The following is an 18,749-nucleotide window of genomic DNA, read 5'->3' on the forward strand; positions in this document are numbered from 1 at the left end:
TGTGGTATAAACTAAGCTGGAACATCCCTCTTACTCCTGGGATTGGGGTGGAGGAAGAATACCCTGCTCAGTGATCAAAACTATCATTTAACCAGAACATGGCCCTTCCTGTCTTTCAACACACTGGAACAAGGCAAGTTTGGCAGATATTATGGCACTGTCTTTTCAACCAGTAAAACCAGCAACTAAAATCCAAGATCTCCAGTCTCCATTTCTCATAAACTAATTTCCAAAGCTGCAGTAAAGCTGCCAATTATTATTATTATTATTTTTGGTCTTTTTTGAGACAGGGTTTCACTATGCAATTGAGGCTAGCCTCAAAATCAAAGGGATCCTCCTGCCTCAGTCATCTGAGTGCTGGGATTACAGGCATGTGCCACCACACCCTGCTAAAGTTGTCAATTAAATTACCACTGTATTCAGATTGTGCTTAACCATTTTGTACCCCCTGATGTTACATTACAAGTATGTTTCAATTTAATTATATGTCCTCTCCCTTGATTAGATTTACAAGCAATTTAAGGACAATAATGACACCTTTATATGGTTAGAACTTCCCATGTAAGTAGCTACAAACACGTTCAAAACATTACAATCTGACCAATTACTCTATGTACCACTGATCCAAAAACTATAACTAATATGGTACCAGGAATCAAACTCACAACCTCACACTTGCCAGGCAGGTGCTGTGCTGCTGAGCTAAATCCTCAGCCCTCAGTAACAGGATTAATAGTTTCAACTTAACTCTTTTTTTCTGTGACCCTACAGTTTTGATGCTGACTCTACTTAATAAAGGATACAGAAAAATCATGTTAAATAAAAAATTGAATCCAACTGGCCCAAAAAATAAGAAATTTGTGATTAATCTCCATATCTGTAGGAAAAAAAAATCAAGAGAAAGATAGATTAAATAAAATATATTACCAGGAAACATTTCCATTTTTTTTTAACATTTCCATATTAAGACAAAAAAGACATCCTAATTTACAGAATAGAAAATAATGCTTTCATCTACAAAGTCTCAAAATCTAATGAGTCCACAGATATAAGACAAAACTTGAGGCATCTAAGGCAAATACTCAAGTCCTAGTCTGAACAGTCAATGTCCTAAGGCTCTAATAGAGTCTAATTGGGAGTTAAAAGGGGATTCACATTTATGTTGGGTACCCTGATATTCTTACCTACTCAACCTATCTACACCCACAACTACTCATATTGGGAGAGTTAACATTTTAAAGTGTTAAACATACACAGTCTACTCTCTCACAATCTTAATAATCCTGTGACACAAGGAAGCTGATACTATCATTCCCATTTCATGCAACTAGAATACCTGGCTAACTTTAAATAGCTTGCCCAAAGATAAACAGCTTGTGGAGATTCTGATCTCAAATCTAGAACGCCTAACTTCAAATACACATGCAGTGTCTTGAAGACTAACACCAGGCAAAGTCAAACCAAGCAAGCCAGCATGAAGCAAAACTTGGACAGAGCTACAGCAAAGGCCACGTGAGTACTGAAGGAAGAAGGCTGTGACAAGAGAATAGAGAACAGCTTCATGTGCCATTAAATCCTTCAGAATCAGTAGCTATTAAAATTGAAACAACTGTACATATTAATTGCATCCAAGATTTTAGAAACCTCATCCGACTCTATTTCCCCCAAAATAAGACTGAGTTTTATATTAACTTTTGCTCCAAAAGATGCAATAGGGCTTATTCTCAGGGGATGTCTTATTTTTTCCATGTACCACAACCTGTATTAACTTTATTCATGTACAAAAATCTGCATTTATTCAGATACAGTCATGTAATTTTCTGGAACACTGTTATAAACCCCAAACACTGAATTCTGGCCTGAATTTCTTGCTACTCCATTTCCTGCAGAGCCAGTGACCCCAATCTCTCTCATGTTCAGCAGCAGAGATCTCCTTAAATGAGCATTTCTTGTACATGTAGCCTGTCCCTAGTGCATTGGCAACACAGCTGTCACTGATTTTATGCCATGAATTCTTCACCCAAGTCATGACCTCTTGCAGATGAGGCTCCACAAAGTTTTCATTAAGTCAAGTGTTACTTGAAAACTTATGAGACAGGAGTGGCAACAAATATGACAATAGTTAAGAGTGATGGTCCACACATTAAGTGATAAAAAATTGTAGGTACTAATACTCAGAAAATGTTTATTTCTCAGATGTGCATTAGGCATGTCTGTTACAACACATGATGTACTGAATTTTCATTTGTTATCAAGTGCACATTATTCTCTGTGTGTTGTGTCTGTACTCTGGTCCTTCAGCAGTAAGTGTTGAATTCATCTGTTTACACAGGTGTTTACCTCTTGTCCAAAGGTGCCACTGGGTATTTACACATCATAATTTATATTATCATTTTAAGTATTATGTCAATATTATTTATATTTAATTGTACATTATTAATTTATAATTGAATATGTATGTTGTGTGTTGTAACAGATATACTAAATGCATCTGTCTAGCTGATGATTTTAATGGGCTATTTTGGGAGTAGAGCTTATATTATAAGCATACTGAAAATCATGGTAGGGCTTATTTTCCAGTTAGGTCTTATTTTTGGGTAAATATGGTAGTGAGAAGGCAAACATATAACTAACTGCAAGGAAAGAACAAAGACAAGAATGAGGCCACATAAAAGCTGCATCTTGAAAGGTGAGCTGGATTTAGTGAGTGCACAGTAAATGCAATACATCTGAGAAACAGGGAACACTATGTGTAGGGGCAGAATTATTGGTTTTAGGGTCTCTCCTCCACATAGAGGCTATATGATCACCTTGGAGTAGGAGAATATGTTTCTTTTAGCATTTTAAACAATGGAAAAGACTATTCCCCACTATAATCCAATAAACCAGCATACTGCTTTAGATGCTGGTCTTTAGAGTGGTGTCAGTAAGAGCTGATCTCTCGAGAAGGATCAACTTAAAAGCAATACCAAAACTGAGTTTATGAAATGGACCATACCAAGAAGTTGGTGGGTGTGCCCAGATGGTGAATGAACAACATAAAGCCATTCTGTGTGACTCTCCCTGGGCAGCCAGCTGGTCAATCTCCTCTTAAACTACAACACAAAATCTTTATCAGTGATTCCTATCAAAATCACCCAGGAAACTAAAATACAGATCCTAAATTTTTATCCTTAGTGATTCTGATCTAGTATATGGTGAAGGGCCTGAAAATCTCTTAAAAGTTCCTGATTCTAAAGGGTATCCGGGCTGCTTTACACCTCAACAATAAGACTTACAGTCAAACGTCTTTTTAAAACACTATATGGCAGAATTTGCTATGAACAACAAGAAACAGAAATATTAATCAGTTACAATGGATTACTTACTTGAAAGTGTTTAAAAATTAATTCAGGATTGAAGTACAACTGAAAAGGTGTGATCAGTTCCAACTGCTGAAATAGAAAAAGGAGTGCGTAAAGCAAATCAATCGAGAAACAAAATTTTGTCGTTTACAACAAAGATTAGTGAGTGTAGCAGTTTCCTGTAACATTAAGCCCTTCTAGATCAGAGACAAGGCTTGTAAAGACTTCTCCGGAACTGGTACAATTCTTTGTATCTTCAATAGCTAAACAAAAATTAAAGTTTTATCTTGCAATACTTGAGGATGACATGAAGGCATGGGAAACAGGCAGGTGGTATTTTAGATACAGGACGAGTAAAGCAGTTGCTACCAATCTGTCCATCACATGGGCATCACCTGGGGACAGCTGGGTGAAGCAACACAACTCATTGAAATGACTGAGACCCTGCCACTATTAGGGCTGGCTGCCGCCAGCCTGCCCCTGATATCCACAGGCCCTTTTATTTTAATGTTTCTCTTTCGGTAAACTCCAGCGTCGTATCCTTAACACCCAAATCTCACTTAGCGGAGTTTCTTTAGATACCACGGAAAACCAGGCAATCGCTAGAGCTTTCACTCAGGTTTCCTGGATGGGCGGCTCCCGCAGCCCTGACCCGCTATAGGTTCCGATTTCATCTCAGCGACGGACCTGACTCCTCACCAAGCAGCCTACCCTTCTCAGGTCACTGGATGAGCATTCTTGGGTCCATTCCCGAACCCTAGAGTTGGCCCCACACACCTCCACCCACCCCTCAGACCAGACCCTCTGGGCGTCCCCGAGGCCCCAAACCCCAGTTTTGTGAAGAATCAGACACATCCTGCCCGGAAATTAGAAAGCGGCGCTGAAGCTGCTCACCACAGCCGCGGTGGTGAGGACGCAAGCGGTGGTGTAGGCGCGGCTGACCGGTGGGATCTGTAAGTACTCTAGTCTCAGGCTCTGGTACGCCATCTTCCCCACCGCCACCTCCCCCCCTTCCCCTTCCGCCAGTGTACTCAAGCGGCAGGGCGGGCTCAAACGCTCTGCCTTTAACCCACCCTCTCTACTATCCAGTCAGTGCCGCGCAATCAGACGACCGCCAATCGCTAGCACGCTAAGGAACACTCACCCACCAATGACGAGTTGGATCTCCGCGGCGCCCCTCCCACTTATTTCTCCGCCCACCAACGTAGAGGAAAGGAGAGAAAGTACCGGTTCCTTCCGCCAATCCCCGCAGGCCACAGCTAGCTTTCCTTCCCGGCCTCTTTCCGTCCCCAATCGACCTGACCCAACAGCCAGCCAATCAGAATCGCGATAGCATCCCGCCTTTGCTTTGTTCGCGTAGGCGCTTAATCAGTTCGAGTTTTGAGGACTAGCTCCGCCGCTCCTCTCTGGCAGCTCACGGTTGTGTGAAAGGAGGTGGAGGGAAGCAGTGTGTAGTCGACTTCATCACCTCTGTGATCGCTGAGGTAAATGCTGCGGGGCTGCGTTTTCTCTGAGGAGGAGCGGGAAGAGGCGGGACTGGGTGAAGCATCATCGCAGTTGATGTTAGACATGCCGGCTCCCAAGTGGGTTCTTAGGTTATCCTCTTCACTGGGCTGCTGGCACCGACCTAAAGATCCCGGCATGCAGCGGGGCCGCAGGGCCCCACGGGAGCCCAGAGCCGGCCGGAAGCAGCTCCTCCTCTGCGAGTTCTGCGTCCTGGCCGGCTTAATCGAGGGCTATTCAGCAACTAAGCTGTGATGGCCGGGGCGTTTCCTACGTTTAATCTCAGGAACTCCCAAGTCAAGCATAGAAAACAGGACGATGGAACTGGACTAGTCAGTGACGAGGAAAGGACCTGATGGGAATTCAAAAGAGGGAGTCGGTGTGTCCTCAGGAAAGTGTTTTTGAACCATTTGCCCAAGTCTTGCCTACTCTAGAGAAAGGAACCAGTTCGATTTGGTTTGGAAAGACTAGCTTGATGATGACAGAGGAAGCTAAGAAGTTCATACTTCATTCGGTGGCATACCAAGAAATATGGAAAAATTTTGAAACAAGGAAATGCCCATTAAATCTGAATATAAGAAGAAGCCAAGTAAAAGGGCAGAGAGAGTAGTTTTCTGAAAAGTAAAAAGTTTACGGCCAGGCTTAGTAGCATATGCCTATTTGTAGTAGGAGAGTGGCTTGAGTCTTGTAGTCTCTAGGCCAGTTTGTTTCAGACCAGGAGAAACAGGGGAAGAATCTTACAGGAGAAATCTTAACAACCTGTTGAGAAAACAGTGCTGGTTTTATTGCGTATCGCAGTAAGGAAGAACTCTACCTCAGCAGAGCGTTGACAAAGGGAAGACGGACAAGATTAGAATTTTTTTGAAAATTAGAAATTTGGTTTAAGGTGCTTCGTTCAGTTTTAGGTTTGGTTAAAATTGGCTGCATATTGCGAGACAACAATCTAGAAATGGTTGAAATGTTGAGGCAAGAGTTTTAGAGTATTGTAGAGTACAGGTAGTAGTTGTTTTTTTGTTTTTGTTTTTTAGGTTTTTTTAAGATAAGATCTTGGTATGTAATTCAGTCTGGCCTTGAATTTACTATGTAACCCAAGCTGGTCTTGAACTCGAGGCAGTCTGCTTGCCTCAGCCTCCAGAATGCTAGGATTATAGGCATGGGCCACCATGCCTGACCAGATTTTTGGTATTTTCAAAGTGACAGTGAAAAACAATTTTGCATGTACCAGTTGGTGAAATTTAGTGTGTTGAGTAGTATCAAGAGCTGGAAAAATAGGAAAAAGAAATTCTCATCTCCCACAAGAGAGGGTGTAAACCAACCTAAATGTTCTGGAGGCTATTTTTGGCAGTATTTGGTGAAATAGTGTGTGTAAACTATGGTCCAGCAATTACTCACCTGTGAAAATCCTGGAAAGTCTCTTAAGGAGACACAGAAAGACGTTCATAACATTTTTGTTAGTAAGATGCTGGAAGCAAATAAGGCGTTTGGCACAAGAACAGACAACGTGATAAAATTGATGTTAATGCTTTAGTCCGAACCAGTGAAGTAAACTCAACTACAGTAACATAAAATGATCCAAACAAAAATGTAAACGAGGGGCTGGGGATTTAGTTCAGTGGCAAAGCGCCTGCCTGGCAAGCGCAAGGTCATGAGTTCGGTTCCCGGTACCAGAGAAAAACCAAAAAAAAAAAAAAGTAAACGATACAATTATAAAACTATATTTTTAAAGAATGTATATCTAACACCTATCTAAAGACAAAGATGAATTAAAAAGATAGACATTAAAAACAGTAGATTAGGTTTCTACTAAGGATGGGAGATGCAAAGTAGCATAATAAATAAGAGAGGACTTAAGATGGACCAAAAAAAGAAGTATTAGCAAAGTCAATTACACCTATGTAAAGTACTTAAAAAGAACAGAGTGTAATTAGTAAGGCTGAGGTGACAAAGGCCCTTGTAAACCATTTTGGAAGGGTTTAAACTTGATCCTAGAGGCACAGGGAGTTGTTGAAATAAACATCCTACTAACTCAGGGAATCCTCTGCAAAGAGAAAATAAAGTAGTTTTGCTATTGAATAACATAACCAGATTACGATGGATTGTAGACAATCTAAGAAATTCCACCTTATGTATGCAGCCTCACAATTACAACCATTCCATTTTAAACTGTTACATAAATTTTCAAGATTAATAGCATCCTGTCTTCTTGTAAGACTTGACTGCATTATTTGCTGCACTTCTTTCCAGAAGTTCATCCTAAATTCACCTGGCAGTTTAAGTAGCAGCTTGTACTACCTATATTTCTTTATAAAACTGTCTTTTATTTCTGTAACAAGCATATGGTTACAGGTAGGACAAAGATGCCAGGTTAAGCTCCCACAGTGACAGGGATATAGAATGATAATTTCCTAAATATTTACAATAGAAAGGAATGACTCCCACAGCCTTAAAAAAATCAGGATTATAAAACTAGTAAGTGGCTTGTTTATCTTCTAATTGGGATTTTTTTTTTTTTTTTTTTTTTTTTTAAATCAGATGGCTATGTTGAAAGACAAGGGGATAGAGGACATACATAATTGGGTATGTAAATGATAGCTCACAGGGTCTAAAGAAGTAAGAGACTGAGAGCAAGAAAGGATTGAAAGATTAAGATACAATGTGTGTAAATGACAGTTGGAACAATAACATAAGAGGTTGTGGTTAAAAAAAAAAAAAAAAGAAGGAGCCATTACGGAGAAAAATGATACATGTCAAGGTCCAGGAGCCACATGTAATAGAGAGGTAGGTCACTGAAACTCCAGAATGTCTAGGACTGTGGTGGTGAACCTATGGCTTATTTGCCGCAGCCAGCCATCTATCACTGAAAGCTCTAAAAGGTTCACCATCACTGGTCTAGGGCATCAAATAGGTCATCTGTTTAAACATCATATTTGTCAGGATAATAACAGAATTCAGAAGATTGAGTTATGTGCTTAAGTCTTCATTAATGGGAGTAGAAATAAATGATGGAGGCTGGGAAGAGGATCTAGATTGAGGAAAGTGCCTCAGAGAGGCAAGCTTTTGTATCCTTTTGTGAACAAGTAAGGCTGGAAGTAACATCAGGTATCAAAGAATGCGTACTCTTTATTTTTGTTATAATATTTCTTTGCTCTGGTGACTTTTTTTTTTTTATCCAAATGAAGTTTTTTTTTTACATTTGTAGATTTTTTTCACAATTGAGAAAAGCCAAGGAAATCAAGATGTCTGTGGATCCAATGACCTATGAGGCCCAGTTCTTCGGCTTCACACCACAAACTTGCATGCTTAGGATCTACATTGCATTTCAAGACTACCTGTTTGAAGTGATGCAGGCTGTTGAACAAGTTATTCTGAAGAAGCTGGAGAGCATCCCAGACTGTGACATTACCCCAGTCCAGATTCGTAAATGCACAGAGAAGTTTCTTTGCTTCATGAAAGGACATTTTGATAACCTTTTTGGCAAAATGGAGCAGCTATTTTTGCAGTTGATTTTGCGGATTCCCCCAAACATCTTGCTTCCTGAAGATAAATGTCAGGAGATGAATCCTTATAGTGAGGAAGAATTCCAGCTTCTCCAAAAAGAAATAAAAGAGTTACAAGAGAAGTATAAGACTGAATTATATACTAAGCAAGCCCTTCTTACAGAATTAGAAGAGCAAAAAATAGTTGAGGCCAAACTCAAACAGACCTTGACTTTGTTTGATGAGCTTGAAAATGTTGGCAGAGATCATGGGACTAGTGATTTTAGGGAGAGTTTGGTGTCCATGATCCAGAACTCTAGAAAACTCCAGAATATTCGAGACAATGTAGAAAAGGAAAGCAAAAGACTGAAAATATCTTAATTTCTGTGTGGTAAAAAGAGTCTGTCGAAAAGATTTTCTTTGCTCACTCTCTTGAGTTCCACATCTTACTTTTTTTTTTTCTTTTTTCTTTAAGTCCATTCGCCAGTGTACTACCTTGAACTAGTCTTGGAAAAATCTCTGTTCATTAGAGACCTCAGGTAGTTGGGAAGGAATTCTTAACATAATAAAGACTCATTTGGCAGCAAGTTCAAAGAAGTGAAACTATGACCAAAGATATAAAGCTGTACCTTTTGAGACCTTAAGCCTTTTGGCTTAATACAGAAAGTCCCTGATTTATGAATTAGTTCCGTTCTAGGAGAATGTTTAAGTCAGATTCACTTGTAAGTCTTGACAAAACGAGTCTTGACAAAAAAAACAACACTTTTGACAAAAATATACAATGTAAAGCATTAAAAACCCACAAAAAGAATGAGCAGCATCTAGTCTTTTTTGCCTCAATATATAATCTCCCAATTATTCTCACTTTCATTTCCATGGCTATTGCTTTGCATTTCCTAGCAGTCCCTTCCACATCACCACTGCTTTTCCTCATGCAACCAGACATCCTGGATTCTAAGCACTGTACTACTGTACACTATTGCACCATATAAGCACACAACAGCACAACTGTGACAGTGCCCAGCAGATGTGTGCTACTGCTACAATCAATTCATGTCTATGAATGTTCGTAATGTGAGGTCCATTCATATGGCTGAAAGTTTGCAATGCAAATATGCCTAAGTTGGGGCTTTACTGCAAGTAAAGGGCTAGCAGGGCATGGTGGTGTGCTGTAATACTAGCACTCATGAAGCTGAGGCAGGAGGATTGCTGTGAGTTTGAGGCAGCTTGGGCTACAGCTAAATTACAAAGCGAGACTGTCTCAAAAAGAAAAAGAAGGGTTACCAGGCAGCTTCTTTATTAATTAGTTATTACATTGTGGAACAACCAACATAGAATGCTTGCTCTTGTCTCTTATGTCAGAAAGTTAATAACTGGTTAAAAGAAGCAACTATGAAAAAAAAAAGTTTTGGCCAAGACAGTGTCATATACCTGGCCTGTAATCCCGACACTCTGGGAGGCTAAGGCAGGGTGATTGTGAGTTCAAGGCCACACTGGGCTTCATGGTGAATTCAATGCTAGTTTGGACTACATAGTGAGACCCTGTCTGAAAACAAAAAAGTATTTGTTTCTGGAATAAATCTTTCACGGGATAGTTGGGATAATTGTACTGCTGATTTATGCTGGTCTATTGAAAGGAACAGTCAGTGCTTAAATTTTTTTTCCTTTTTAATTTTTTTGGGCCAATTTTGCATGCTTATAATCTGAACAACTAACTTCAAGACAGCAGTATGCAATATAACAACCATTGTTGAATTTCTATCATCTTGTTTAGTAAAATTGTGTTGTTTCTAATTTTTTAAAAATTATTTTTTATTCTCTTTTAAAAAAAGAAAAACAACTGGGTAAATATTTTCTATGAGCAAGATCCTAGTGATAAGCAGTTTACTGCCTTGGAGCCCAGTAGAAGACCTTGGATAAAAAAGAAGCAGGTCCTACTGGAATAGAAAAAGAAGCATGTGATCTATCCAGTAAAGAAATTTATATTTACTGACTCATAGGGTATTTATTTATTTATTTATTTATTGATAGTGGAAATGGAACCCAGGGGCTTTGCACTGAACTAAAGGGTCTGAACTAATTCTCTTAGCTGCCCAGACTGGGCTTGAATTTGGCAGCTCTTCTGTCTAAGCTTGGATTACATCATTACCCTTTCTACCTAATATGTTCTACCTAATCTGGACCTCCAGTTTTCTACCCCAAATTCAAATAAGTATCTCATTCTTTTACTCACATCATTGTTACACTCAATTGCTTCTACAACCTAAACACTGGCTTCAACGTTCTTTTAAATACTACAAATGCAGTTCATTGGTAGAGCCATTACCTACCATGTGCCTAGGATTATAGGCCTATGCCACCATGGTTGGCTTGACTTTAGATTTTATTTTATTTTATTTTTTGGTACCAGGAATCAAACTCAGGACCTTGCACTTGCCAGGCAGGTGCTGTGCCACTGGCCTCCGACCCTAGACATGATGATGCTAAAGGATGGTGTGAGAATAGTGGAAATTTAGTATTAGAAAAAACAGGCCAAATGAGCTCATTGGAGCCAGAAGTTACAAGGAAAGTAAGCAGGTATAGAACAAAATAATAGGCCAATAGGGAGAAAAATGTGGAAGTATGGGAAGAAAATGATTAAATCTTGGGGCTAAGGTGACCTTAATTTGAGGACGGCATTAATGGGGTAAATATTGGAAGGCTAGAGTACAACACTAGAGAGATGATAGGTATTTTGGAAACTAATAAACAAGGGGATCAAATGGGTTTCATTTATTTGCTTTTGTGGTGCTAGGGGTCCAACCCAGGGCTTTGCACATGGTAGATAATTGCTCTACCAATGAGCTACATTTCCAACATATTTAGAAGAATGTTGAGGCCAATGTTAAGGTTGTAGAAGCAATTGAATATAATATAGGTGAAGAAACCAGATACTTACTTGAATTTGGGGTAGAAAAATGAAGATCCAAATTAGAGCAGAAAGGGTTATGATATTGTGGAATAAAGACATGTTGAGGGACAGGAACTTTGGTTCTGGGAACCAGGAGGAGGATTCTATCAGGAGAGATTAGACATCGGAAGCATCTTGGAGGATTATATTCTAAGGTAGTTATTGAAAAATTATAAAATGAGAGCTAAGAGAGGATGTATGAATGAGAATGGGATCAAATGGAGAACACCGGTCGTATATTGGGATTCAATGGGAATCCACACTAAAGTTTAGTAGATCTAGTGGCTGAGATTAAAAAATGGAAAACAGATACTGTGGTGCCTTGGAGACACAATGTGGAGTTATTATAAACTAAAGTACAGGCTGACATTGAAGAACAGTTAGTATCTTACACTAAAATAGAAGTATAGAGAGTCTAGATACCAAAGCATGCAGTGATACAGGATTTAGGGAAGTGACAATTTGGAAATGACAAGGAAGCAGATTCCAGAGCTTATTTGGACTATACTGGCCCAGAAGTCAGGACTGAATACTACAGAGAAGTAAGTAGTACAGTGATGGCAGATCTGCTGTTCGGGGACAATAGTATTGGACTGGTATGTAGTGAGGAACTGACATGGTGAAAGATGCCATTAAAAGATCTCTAGTGGAAGGAGATACTGTGCTCAGAATCTGTATAATGGGTGGAGTCTGTTTTGAAGGGATAGTTGGATATTGGGAAGATAATGGGGTAGTGGATATGATGGCAGGCACCTGTAATCCCAGGGAGGCTGAGGCAAGAGGATCACAAGTTTAAGCCCAGCCTGGACAATTTAGTGATTTAGTGAGGCTCTGTGTAAAAATAAAAAGGGCTGTGGATGTAGCTCAGTGTGAAGTCTCTAAGTCCTCTCAGTACAGGGGGAAAAATATGGGGTAAAATTTGGAGCAGACTACAAGTCTGACAAGGTGCATTGCACAGGTGAAGTTATGGTTTAGATCAAGAATGCCCCCCGCGCAGGCCTCATGTGCTCACAGGTGGGGCTTTTGGAGGTGAGGGTAGCTGAGTTGCTGTTAGGAGGCGGGGCCTGTCAGAGGAGGTGGGTCACCAGAGGGTGCTCTGGAAGGGTGCATCTCCCTGCTGGGCTTCTCTCTGCTCTCTGGCCACCATGATGTGCGCAGCCTTCCTCTAACCAGGCCCTTCCACCGGGGCTTTGTGCCTTGGAGCCCACTGGCCCTGGGCTGTAAAGTAAACCTTTCCCCTGAGTTGTGGGTGCTGGATATTTGTCCCAGCAACGAGAGAAGTGACTAAGACAGGTGGAAATTAAGGGATAACTGATACAGAGGAGACGTAAAAGGTACTTTACTCCATTAGAGATAACACAATTACAGACATTTCCATAGGTATATATGCAGTATTAAAGCGCCACATTTGGACATTTGACATTCTTGAAGAAACAAAGAAGGCAGATGAGTAGAATAACCTGCCAAGGTGGGTTCTGGTATTAGGCCTTTTGCATTGGAGATGGCAAACCCCAGCAGCAACTCTTGTTATTGACATCCCCCAACCCCTTCATTTTGGTTCTCATAGCTCCAGAAGGGCTCCGCCCCAGAATGAAGCCCTCCAGAGTCTCTAGGTACCGCCCTCCCCAGCCAGGGCCCCAGTCTCATCCAGCGGAGCACAGGAGCTTGGCCTGTGTTCCAGAGGTCTGCAGCCGAAAGTCCCACGAGGTCAGGACACGTCCTGGGCATGGCTTTTTGGTAGGACAGCTCTTCTGTACTGGTCTTGCCTCCATCTGGCAGCGATAGCAAAGCCTAAGGGAGAAAAAACCACACAGTCTGGGTCAAGCTCAAAGCCCTGAGGGGCGCAGCACTGGACAAACGCCACTCACCTGACCCAGCTCCAGCAGAGCCCGCTGAGTGACCAGGTCCTCCGAGCACAGCCAGCTCCTCCTGGGGGCAATGCAGCATCCCAGGGCTCCAGCCCATTTGGGCCCAGAGCACGACCTTACCCGCTGGGGAAGGTCGGAGGTCCAGACCTGGCTCATCCCTTAAGGAACAGAAGGTCAGGCTTGCTCTGCGCTCCCCAAATACAAAATGCTGGGCTCTCTGCTGCTCGTGTCCCCACATCACGAAGTAAGCGCACAGAGACATAACCCTAATTACAAATGGATTCAAACGCACTACGGATTTCTAAACATTAAGTCTGTGTCCCGGTCCCCACCGGCAGGTGCGAAAAGCAGTTATTTAATTTCCGGCAGATACAGTACTTTGAACCTTTTAACAGATGGACAATTAGACAAAAAGCATCAACATGGAAAGATACAGCATCAAAAGTTAGGCGAAGGGGGGGTGCAGTGCATTTCAAAACCAAAAATACTAAACCCTTCTTTTATCCTCCCTCCCACGTCAGCCCTGCGCCCACCCCGCCCTGCCCTGGCCACTCAGACAAGCTGTAAATGGATATAGGTAAAGATGCAGGAGGTGATGGAGAAGGCGATGGCCGCGTAGATAAAGATGGAGAGGTGCGGAAAATGGTCGAGATAGCAGCCCTCGTCCAGTGGAGTCGTCTCCTCTTCGGGAGGGGTGCTCGCAGCGGCCTTCGGGGGCTGCCCAGTGCGGGCTCCCTGCGCCTTTCCGCCTGCGCGCCGACCAGCTCCTTTGCCAGCGGCCGACCCCGACTTGGGCACGCAGGGCTCTTCCGGAGGAGGCTTGTCAAATAGGCCCTCCGACTCAGGGTCTGAGTCGGAGCGCATCTGCTCCGCGCCCCAGGGCTTGCGCTGAAAGAGTCCGTCAGCCATTGGCACCTAGCACAGGTAGAAGGGTCAGCGCAGTCTGGGTGCTCCGTCCACGGTAGGACCTGTCTGAGCGCAGTGGGCAGCCGCAGACGCAGAGGCGAATTTCTATCGCCAGAGGTGGAGGGGGCGGAGCCAGCGAGGCAGGGGGCCTCTGCAGGGTCTGTTGGGCCTCTCAGCGAAGCAGTAGCTTCCCCGGGCTCCGCCTTCCGCCCGCAGCCTGTTGCAGAGGTTGATTCTCTCTCCTGCAGATGCCTGGCCAGCTCAGAAGTCCGTGGGCAGCTAGGTTTGTCTCCACGGCAACCAGACAGGCTGGCGCGAGGGGGAGGAGGTGCGCGCCACTGAGGGGTACCTCAGGGCTCACTTAAAAGGGGACTTGGCACGCAGGAAGCAGAAATGCGGGCGACAAATCTCCTAGCTGCGTGCAGAGTTTCTCAAGACCAAAGAAATGTTTACTGAGAGATCTTTAAAAGAAATTCTAATACATGGAAAACAAAGCCTGTCGAAAACTTGAAATTTAGAAAGCACTATAAACAAAAACAATAACAAAGCTTCCCACAATCCCAAGGTCTAGAAGTTGCAGAGTTCGCGTTGGTGCTTTTCTGTCCCTTTCCATCTATACTTGTGTCTGTACATCCTGAGTTCCCTTCATGCTCTTCACCTACAAATGCAGGACTCCAGCCTTTTGGGCACCTCACATATAATTAGGACCATGACCTTTCAACGATCCTTTTAATTTAAGCCCATTTCTTCTCCCGGGTCTACTCAGGCCCCTCTGACTTCCAGTGTTACTGCCACATGCTCCTGGGAACCACCATCTCCTAGCAACCTCTGCTGCGAAGGAGGTTCCGAGGCTAATTGGTGTTCTCTCTAAAACCAGGAAAAAAAGATTGCTTGAGTTTATTTGAATCCCAGCAGGTCGGAGGGCCCACTGGCCGGCCCTTAGTTGCAGCAGATCGAACTCAAACTGCCATCAAGATTAAATGTTCCTCCTGCGGGAACTAGGATTCAAGTGGTGAAATGATGTTACCAGGATGCTGTCTTTCCGTCTTACATTGTCCTGGGACTTCTTGAACAGGCAGAGACTACTGAATAGTGGTAGGTATTCCGGTAATATTTGTTGAATAAATGATGGTGTGAATGCTGCTGTTGGCAGAAGGCTCACATTCTCAGAGATTAGAAACTCCAGCTAAAAGAACAACTTATTGAGACCCTACTTCAAAATAAAAAATAAGAAAAAGGTTGGGGTTGTAGCCCCGTGGTAGAGTGGTTGTAGCCCAGTGGTAGAGTGGTAGAGTAAATTAAAAAAAAAACCTAGCATGTGCAAGGCCTTGAGTTTGATATCCAGTACTGCAGAAACAGAAAAACAGCCAGCCAGCTAACTTGATTGTAATAATAACCAAGTAATTAAATATTTCCCAAAGAATAATGTCACATACCCGTAGGGAAGAATGAGACAATTTTAGGTGGAATACGAACATTTTTTTAAAAAAAACTAGCTCATAAAATAGTACTTATTTTACTGTTTTAGAAAACTAACCAACATAAATTAAAAAAAAACCATAAATTCCAGATTTTACATATTCTGCTTATTATAAGCCTAGAAATTTTTCAGTGGGTATAAGTTAACTTAAAGAAAAAAAATGAAGTCATTAAACTCTACAGATGGGCAATGGATATGGCAAAAATCATTCAGCCAGCTTAGGAATGCCTAAAATTTAGAAAATTCTGGGACAACATAGAAGCATGTTGCATTGAAAAATATGATGATTTTTTTTTTTTTTTTTTTTTTTTGAGACAGGATTTCACTGTATAGTTCAGGCTGGCCTAGACCTGTGTTACACAGGCTGTTTTCAAACTTGTAGCAGCCATCCTGCCTCATGCTCCCAAGTGCTGGGACTTGGATGTGTATATCACCACACCCTGCCATAATGTGATGAATTTTTCAATTTAAAAGTTTATTACAGAAAAAGATACATTGCCATTAATTCCCCCTAACAATGCTCCTCCTGGTTGTAAACACACTTGTTCCATTGTTCTTGCCACTTTCTGAAGCAGTTCTGGAAGTCCTCCGTGTTTATGAGGCATGATTAAAAATATGGCAAATGCTGCTGCTGACTGCCATTCAATGTAAAAACATCACAGTATATCTTCCTATACCTTATTCACCAGATCTGGCACCATGAACTTCTAGCTCTTCTCCAAAGTCAAAATAACCGTAAAGGCTAAACATTTTGAATTGGTTCAGCACATCAAGGCAACCATAGCACTGCAACTAAAGACACTCATGAAAAAGATCTTCCAGAACTGCTTCAGAAAGTGGCAAGAAATGGGATAAGTGTATTTGAACTGAGGAGGACTATTTAGAGGAGAAGTTAATGGCCATGAGCCTTTTACTGTAATAGGTTTTAAAAAATCTAAACACACCATATTTTTCAATCATATCTCATACATGAAAATTTTCTTTTCTTTTTTTTGTCTTTTTTTTGAGACAGAATCTCGCTATGCAGTTCAGGCTGGCCTTGAGCTCACTTTGTAGCCCAGGCTGGTCTTGAACTCACAATGATCCTCCCGTCTCAACCTCCCGAGTGCTGGGATTACAGGTGTGTGCCACCATGCCTGGTGAAAAGTTTCATCAACTGTACAAGATAAACTCTTTACAAACATGAGCTATTATTACTTATAAATAATCTCCTTCCCTTTAGATAATGCCGAGTCCAAGGGTGAATGGTCAAGGGGGACATTTAATTCCTCCATAATCTCCACCAGGCCCCCCACTCTTTGATATAGACAATGGCTTTTTTTATTGTTGTTGTTTTTGTTTTGTTTTGTTTTTGAGACAAGATCTTGCTATGTCAGGCCAGGCTGACCTTAAACTTGTTATCTTCCTGCCTCACCCTCCTGAGTGCTGTGATTATAGATAAAGACTACCATGCCGACCTCTAGATGTTTTATTTTAAGTGCTGTCTTGATTATTTTTCTCATTGCTGAAATAAAATACCTGACACCTAAAATTTAAGGAGCAAAGGTTTATTTAGCTCAGTTTGTAGAGGTTTCAGTCCATAGTCAGCTTGATCAAAAGCAGGGTGGCATGTGTGAGGGGCATTGCAGAGGAGAAATAGTGCACGGCAGGTAGGCAGAAGACAGCAAAGCAGCAAGCAGCAGCAGCAGCAGCAGCAGCAGCAGCAACCAAGTCGGCCTTTATATTTCACCCAGGCTACCCACACTTTGGGCAATGCCACCAATATCCAGGGTGGGGCATCCTTAATCCTAGCATTATACCCATAATGCCTGAATCACACAGTGTAGATCCAGCCACCTCTGAAAAACCCCACTTATGACCACATGAGGCTTTGAGAGGAAACATCTAGCTAGATACAAGCCATAACAAGTGCTATGTGATGTCAACACTTTCAAGTCCCTTTTATCTCCTTCCAAGAAGATGTATCAGTTTGCAGGGCTGTGCTGTAACAAATATTGTAGCCCCCTCTGTGCCCAAATCAGTTTATGAAGCCTCAGTTTCTCCCCTGAGCCTTAACACCAAGGGCCAAGGAATTGCAGATTAGAAGGAAAGAATAAAAGCTGTAAGTGCAAGGTAGCATGTGTAAGAGGCTGTGGGACTGAAAAAGTCACAGGACATGCCATGGGGTGTAGGCAGAGGGTAGACAGTGGGGAAAGTCTCAGGAACAGAAAGGGTCTTAGAGAAGGACTGTACAAGGGATTACTGGGTAGGACTGGGGCCTAAGTAAGGAGAGAAGGTCCTAAAAATGCTTTAGCTACTCCATGGGCCCATTGCATATTAAGAGGGTATAAATCTAAGTTCAGAGTTCAGACAACAGAGATAGTGTCTGTAGGACACCTTGTTACTTTTTACCTGGTCTATCTGTCCAGACATAAGCAAAATGTATGTAAACTCTTTCCTAGCCCAGGTGATGTCTGTCAGGAGTTGAGAGCTTGGCTGACTCTGTGGGCACAGCACCCAGGTACAAGTTCTATCAATGCTCAGGATGAATGAACTCACTCTGCTCTGAGCCAGGGACACCAAGTCTCCAAGTGTCCCTGAAAAGACAGCTATGTGAAGGTCCTAAGCTGCAGCTTCACTCCATGCCTGGCACCAAAGTGTTCTAGGAAAAATCATGAGTCCAGAGCCTACAACTAGACCGAAGTATTCCCTTTAGAAGGAGCATCTAGAGCACGAGGCAGAATGCACAGATTCTTTATGTGCAATGAAATGCAAGGATTTCTTTAAGCTCAAAATTCTTATGCCCAGCGGAGCAGTCAAGCTGTGGTGGTGTTGATGATATTGTATATGTGCATGTGTGTGCATAATGTGTGCGAGTATTGGATGGATGAGGGGAGGGCCTTTCAGGAATCTTTGTTTGGACTGCAGCTACTTGTCATCTTGACAGCTATGACTGCTTTAAAACTGGCTGCTACCTTCTACCAACTTCTGGCTGTCTGTGCCATGTCCTGACTGCAGATAGAGAGGCCAAGCTGGGACTCCTCTTCCTGCACATGTACCTGGATCAAGGGCAGGTGAAAGGCTTAGTCACCTATTGGATGTGCTGTGGCACTTCTAGCCCAAGGTGGAGACAGCTGTTGGTATGCCCAGCCCTGAGAAGCTTCAAGGAGCTGGCACCGGATGGGTGAGATAGGCCTGGCTTAAGGGATAGGGACAGCACTAATTGCTGAATAGGGGCAGAGA

General features: G+C 42.3%; 3 protein-coding genes across 5 annotated transcripts in view; 1 reads left to right on the forward strand and 2 right to left on the reverse strand.

Moving 5' to 3' along the window:
* Derl2 (derlin 2) overlaps nt 1-4,411 on the reverse strand; it is a gene marked incomplete in the record, with an annotated part of 12,487 nt that extends 8,076 nt beyond the window's left edge. Inside the window, 3 exon segments of the mRNA XM_013522214.1 lie at nt 804-877; nt 3,369-3,434; nt 4,239-4,411. Coding sequence (XP_013377668.1) covers nt 804-877; nt 3,369-3,434; nt 4,239-4,331 — 233 coding nt within the window.
* Nucleotides 4,412-4,572: 161 nt separating this feature from the next.
* Mis12 (MIS12 kinetochore complex component) lies at nt 4,573-9,134 on the forward strand. Of its 2 annotated transcripts, none has more exons than XM_005399649.1 (2): nt 4,573-4,828; nt 8,047-9,134. In XM_005399649.1, the coding sequence occupies exon 2, from the start codon at nt 8,084-8,086 to the stop codon at nt 8,702-8,704; it is 621 nt and encodes a 206-aa protein (XP_005399706.1). In that variant the 5' UTR covers nt 4,573-4,828; nt 8,047-8,083; the 3' UTR covers nt 8,705-9,134. The 2 variants fall into 2 exon arrangements, with proteins under 2 accessions (XP_005399706.1, XP_005399707.1); XM_005399650.2 differs by lacking the exon at nt 4,573-4,828 and adding an exon at nt 4,835-5,238.
* A 3,456-nt stretch (nt 9,135-12,590) lies between these two features.
* LOC102029492 lies at nt 12,591-14,307 on the reverse strand. 2 transcript variants are annotated; one of them, XM_005399651.1, is made up of 2 exons: nt 13,142-14,307; nt 12,591-13,064 (listed from the first exon to the last, which is right to left on the reverse strand). In XM_005399651.1, the coding sequence occupies exon 1, from the start codon at nt 14,048-14,050 to the stop codon at nt 13,694-13,696; it is 357 nt and encodes a 118-aa protein (XP_005399708.1). In that variant the 5' UTR covers nt 14,051-14,307; the 3' UTR covers nt 12,591-13,064; nt 13,142-13,693. The 2 variants fall into 2 exon arrangements, with proteins under 2 accessions (XP_005399708.1, XP_013377478.1); XM_013522024.1 differs by having other exon boundaries at nt 13,142-13,698.
* Nucleotides 14,308-18,749: the final 4,442 nt, after the last annotated feature.

Source organism: Chinchilla lanigera, unplaced genomic scaffold (genome assembly GCF_000276665.1).
Source record: "Chinchilla lanigera isolate Chin_1 unplaced genomic scaffold, ChiLan1.0 scaffold00066, whole genome shotgun sequence".
NCBI lineage: Eukaryota > Metazoa > Chordata > Mammalia > Rodentia > Chinchillidae > Chinchilla > Chinchilla lanigera.

What these genes read in the sequence shown, in the direction of transcription:
- LOC102029492 (XM_013522024.1), bottom strand. Translation starts at nt 13,297, where the DNA reads ATGAGCCAGGTCTGGACCTCCGACCTTCCCCAGCGGGTAAGGTCGTGC. An exon ending in CTCTGCTGGAGCTGGGTCAG is followed by an intron (nt 13,065 to 13,141) that starts GTGAGTGGCGTT and finishes TTTCTCCCTTAG; the next exon opens with GCTTTGCTATCGCTGCCAGA.
- Mis12 (XM_005399649.1), top strand. Translation starts at nt 8,084, where the DNA reads ATGTCTGTGGATCCAATGACCTATGAGGCCCAGTTCTTCGGCTTCACA.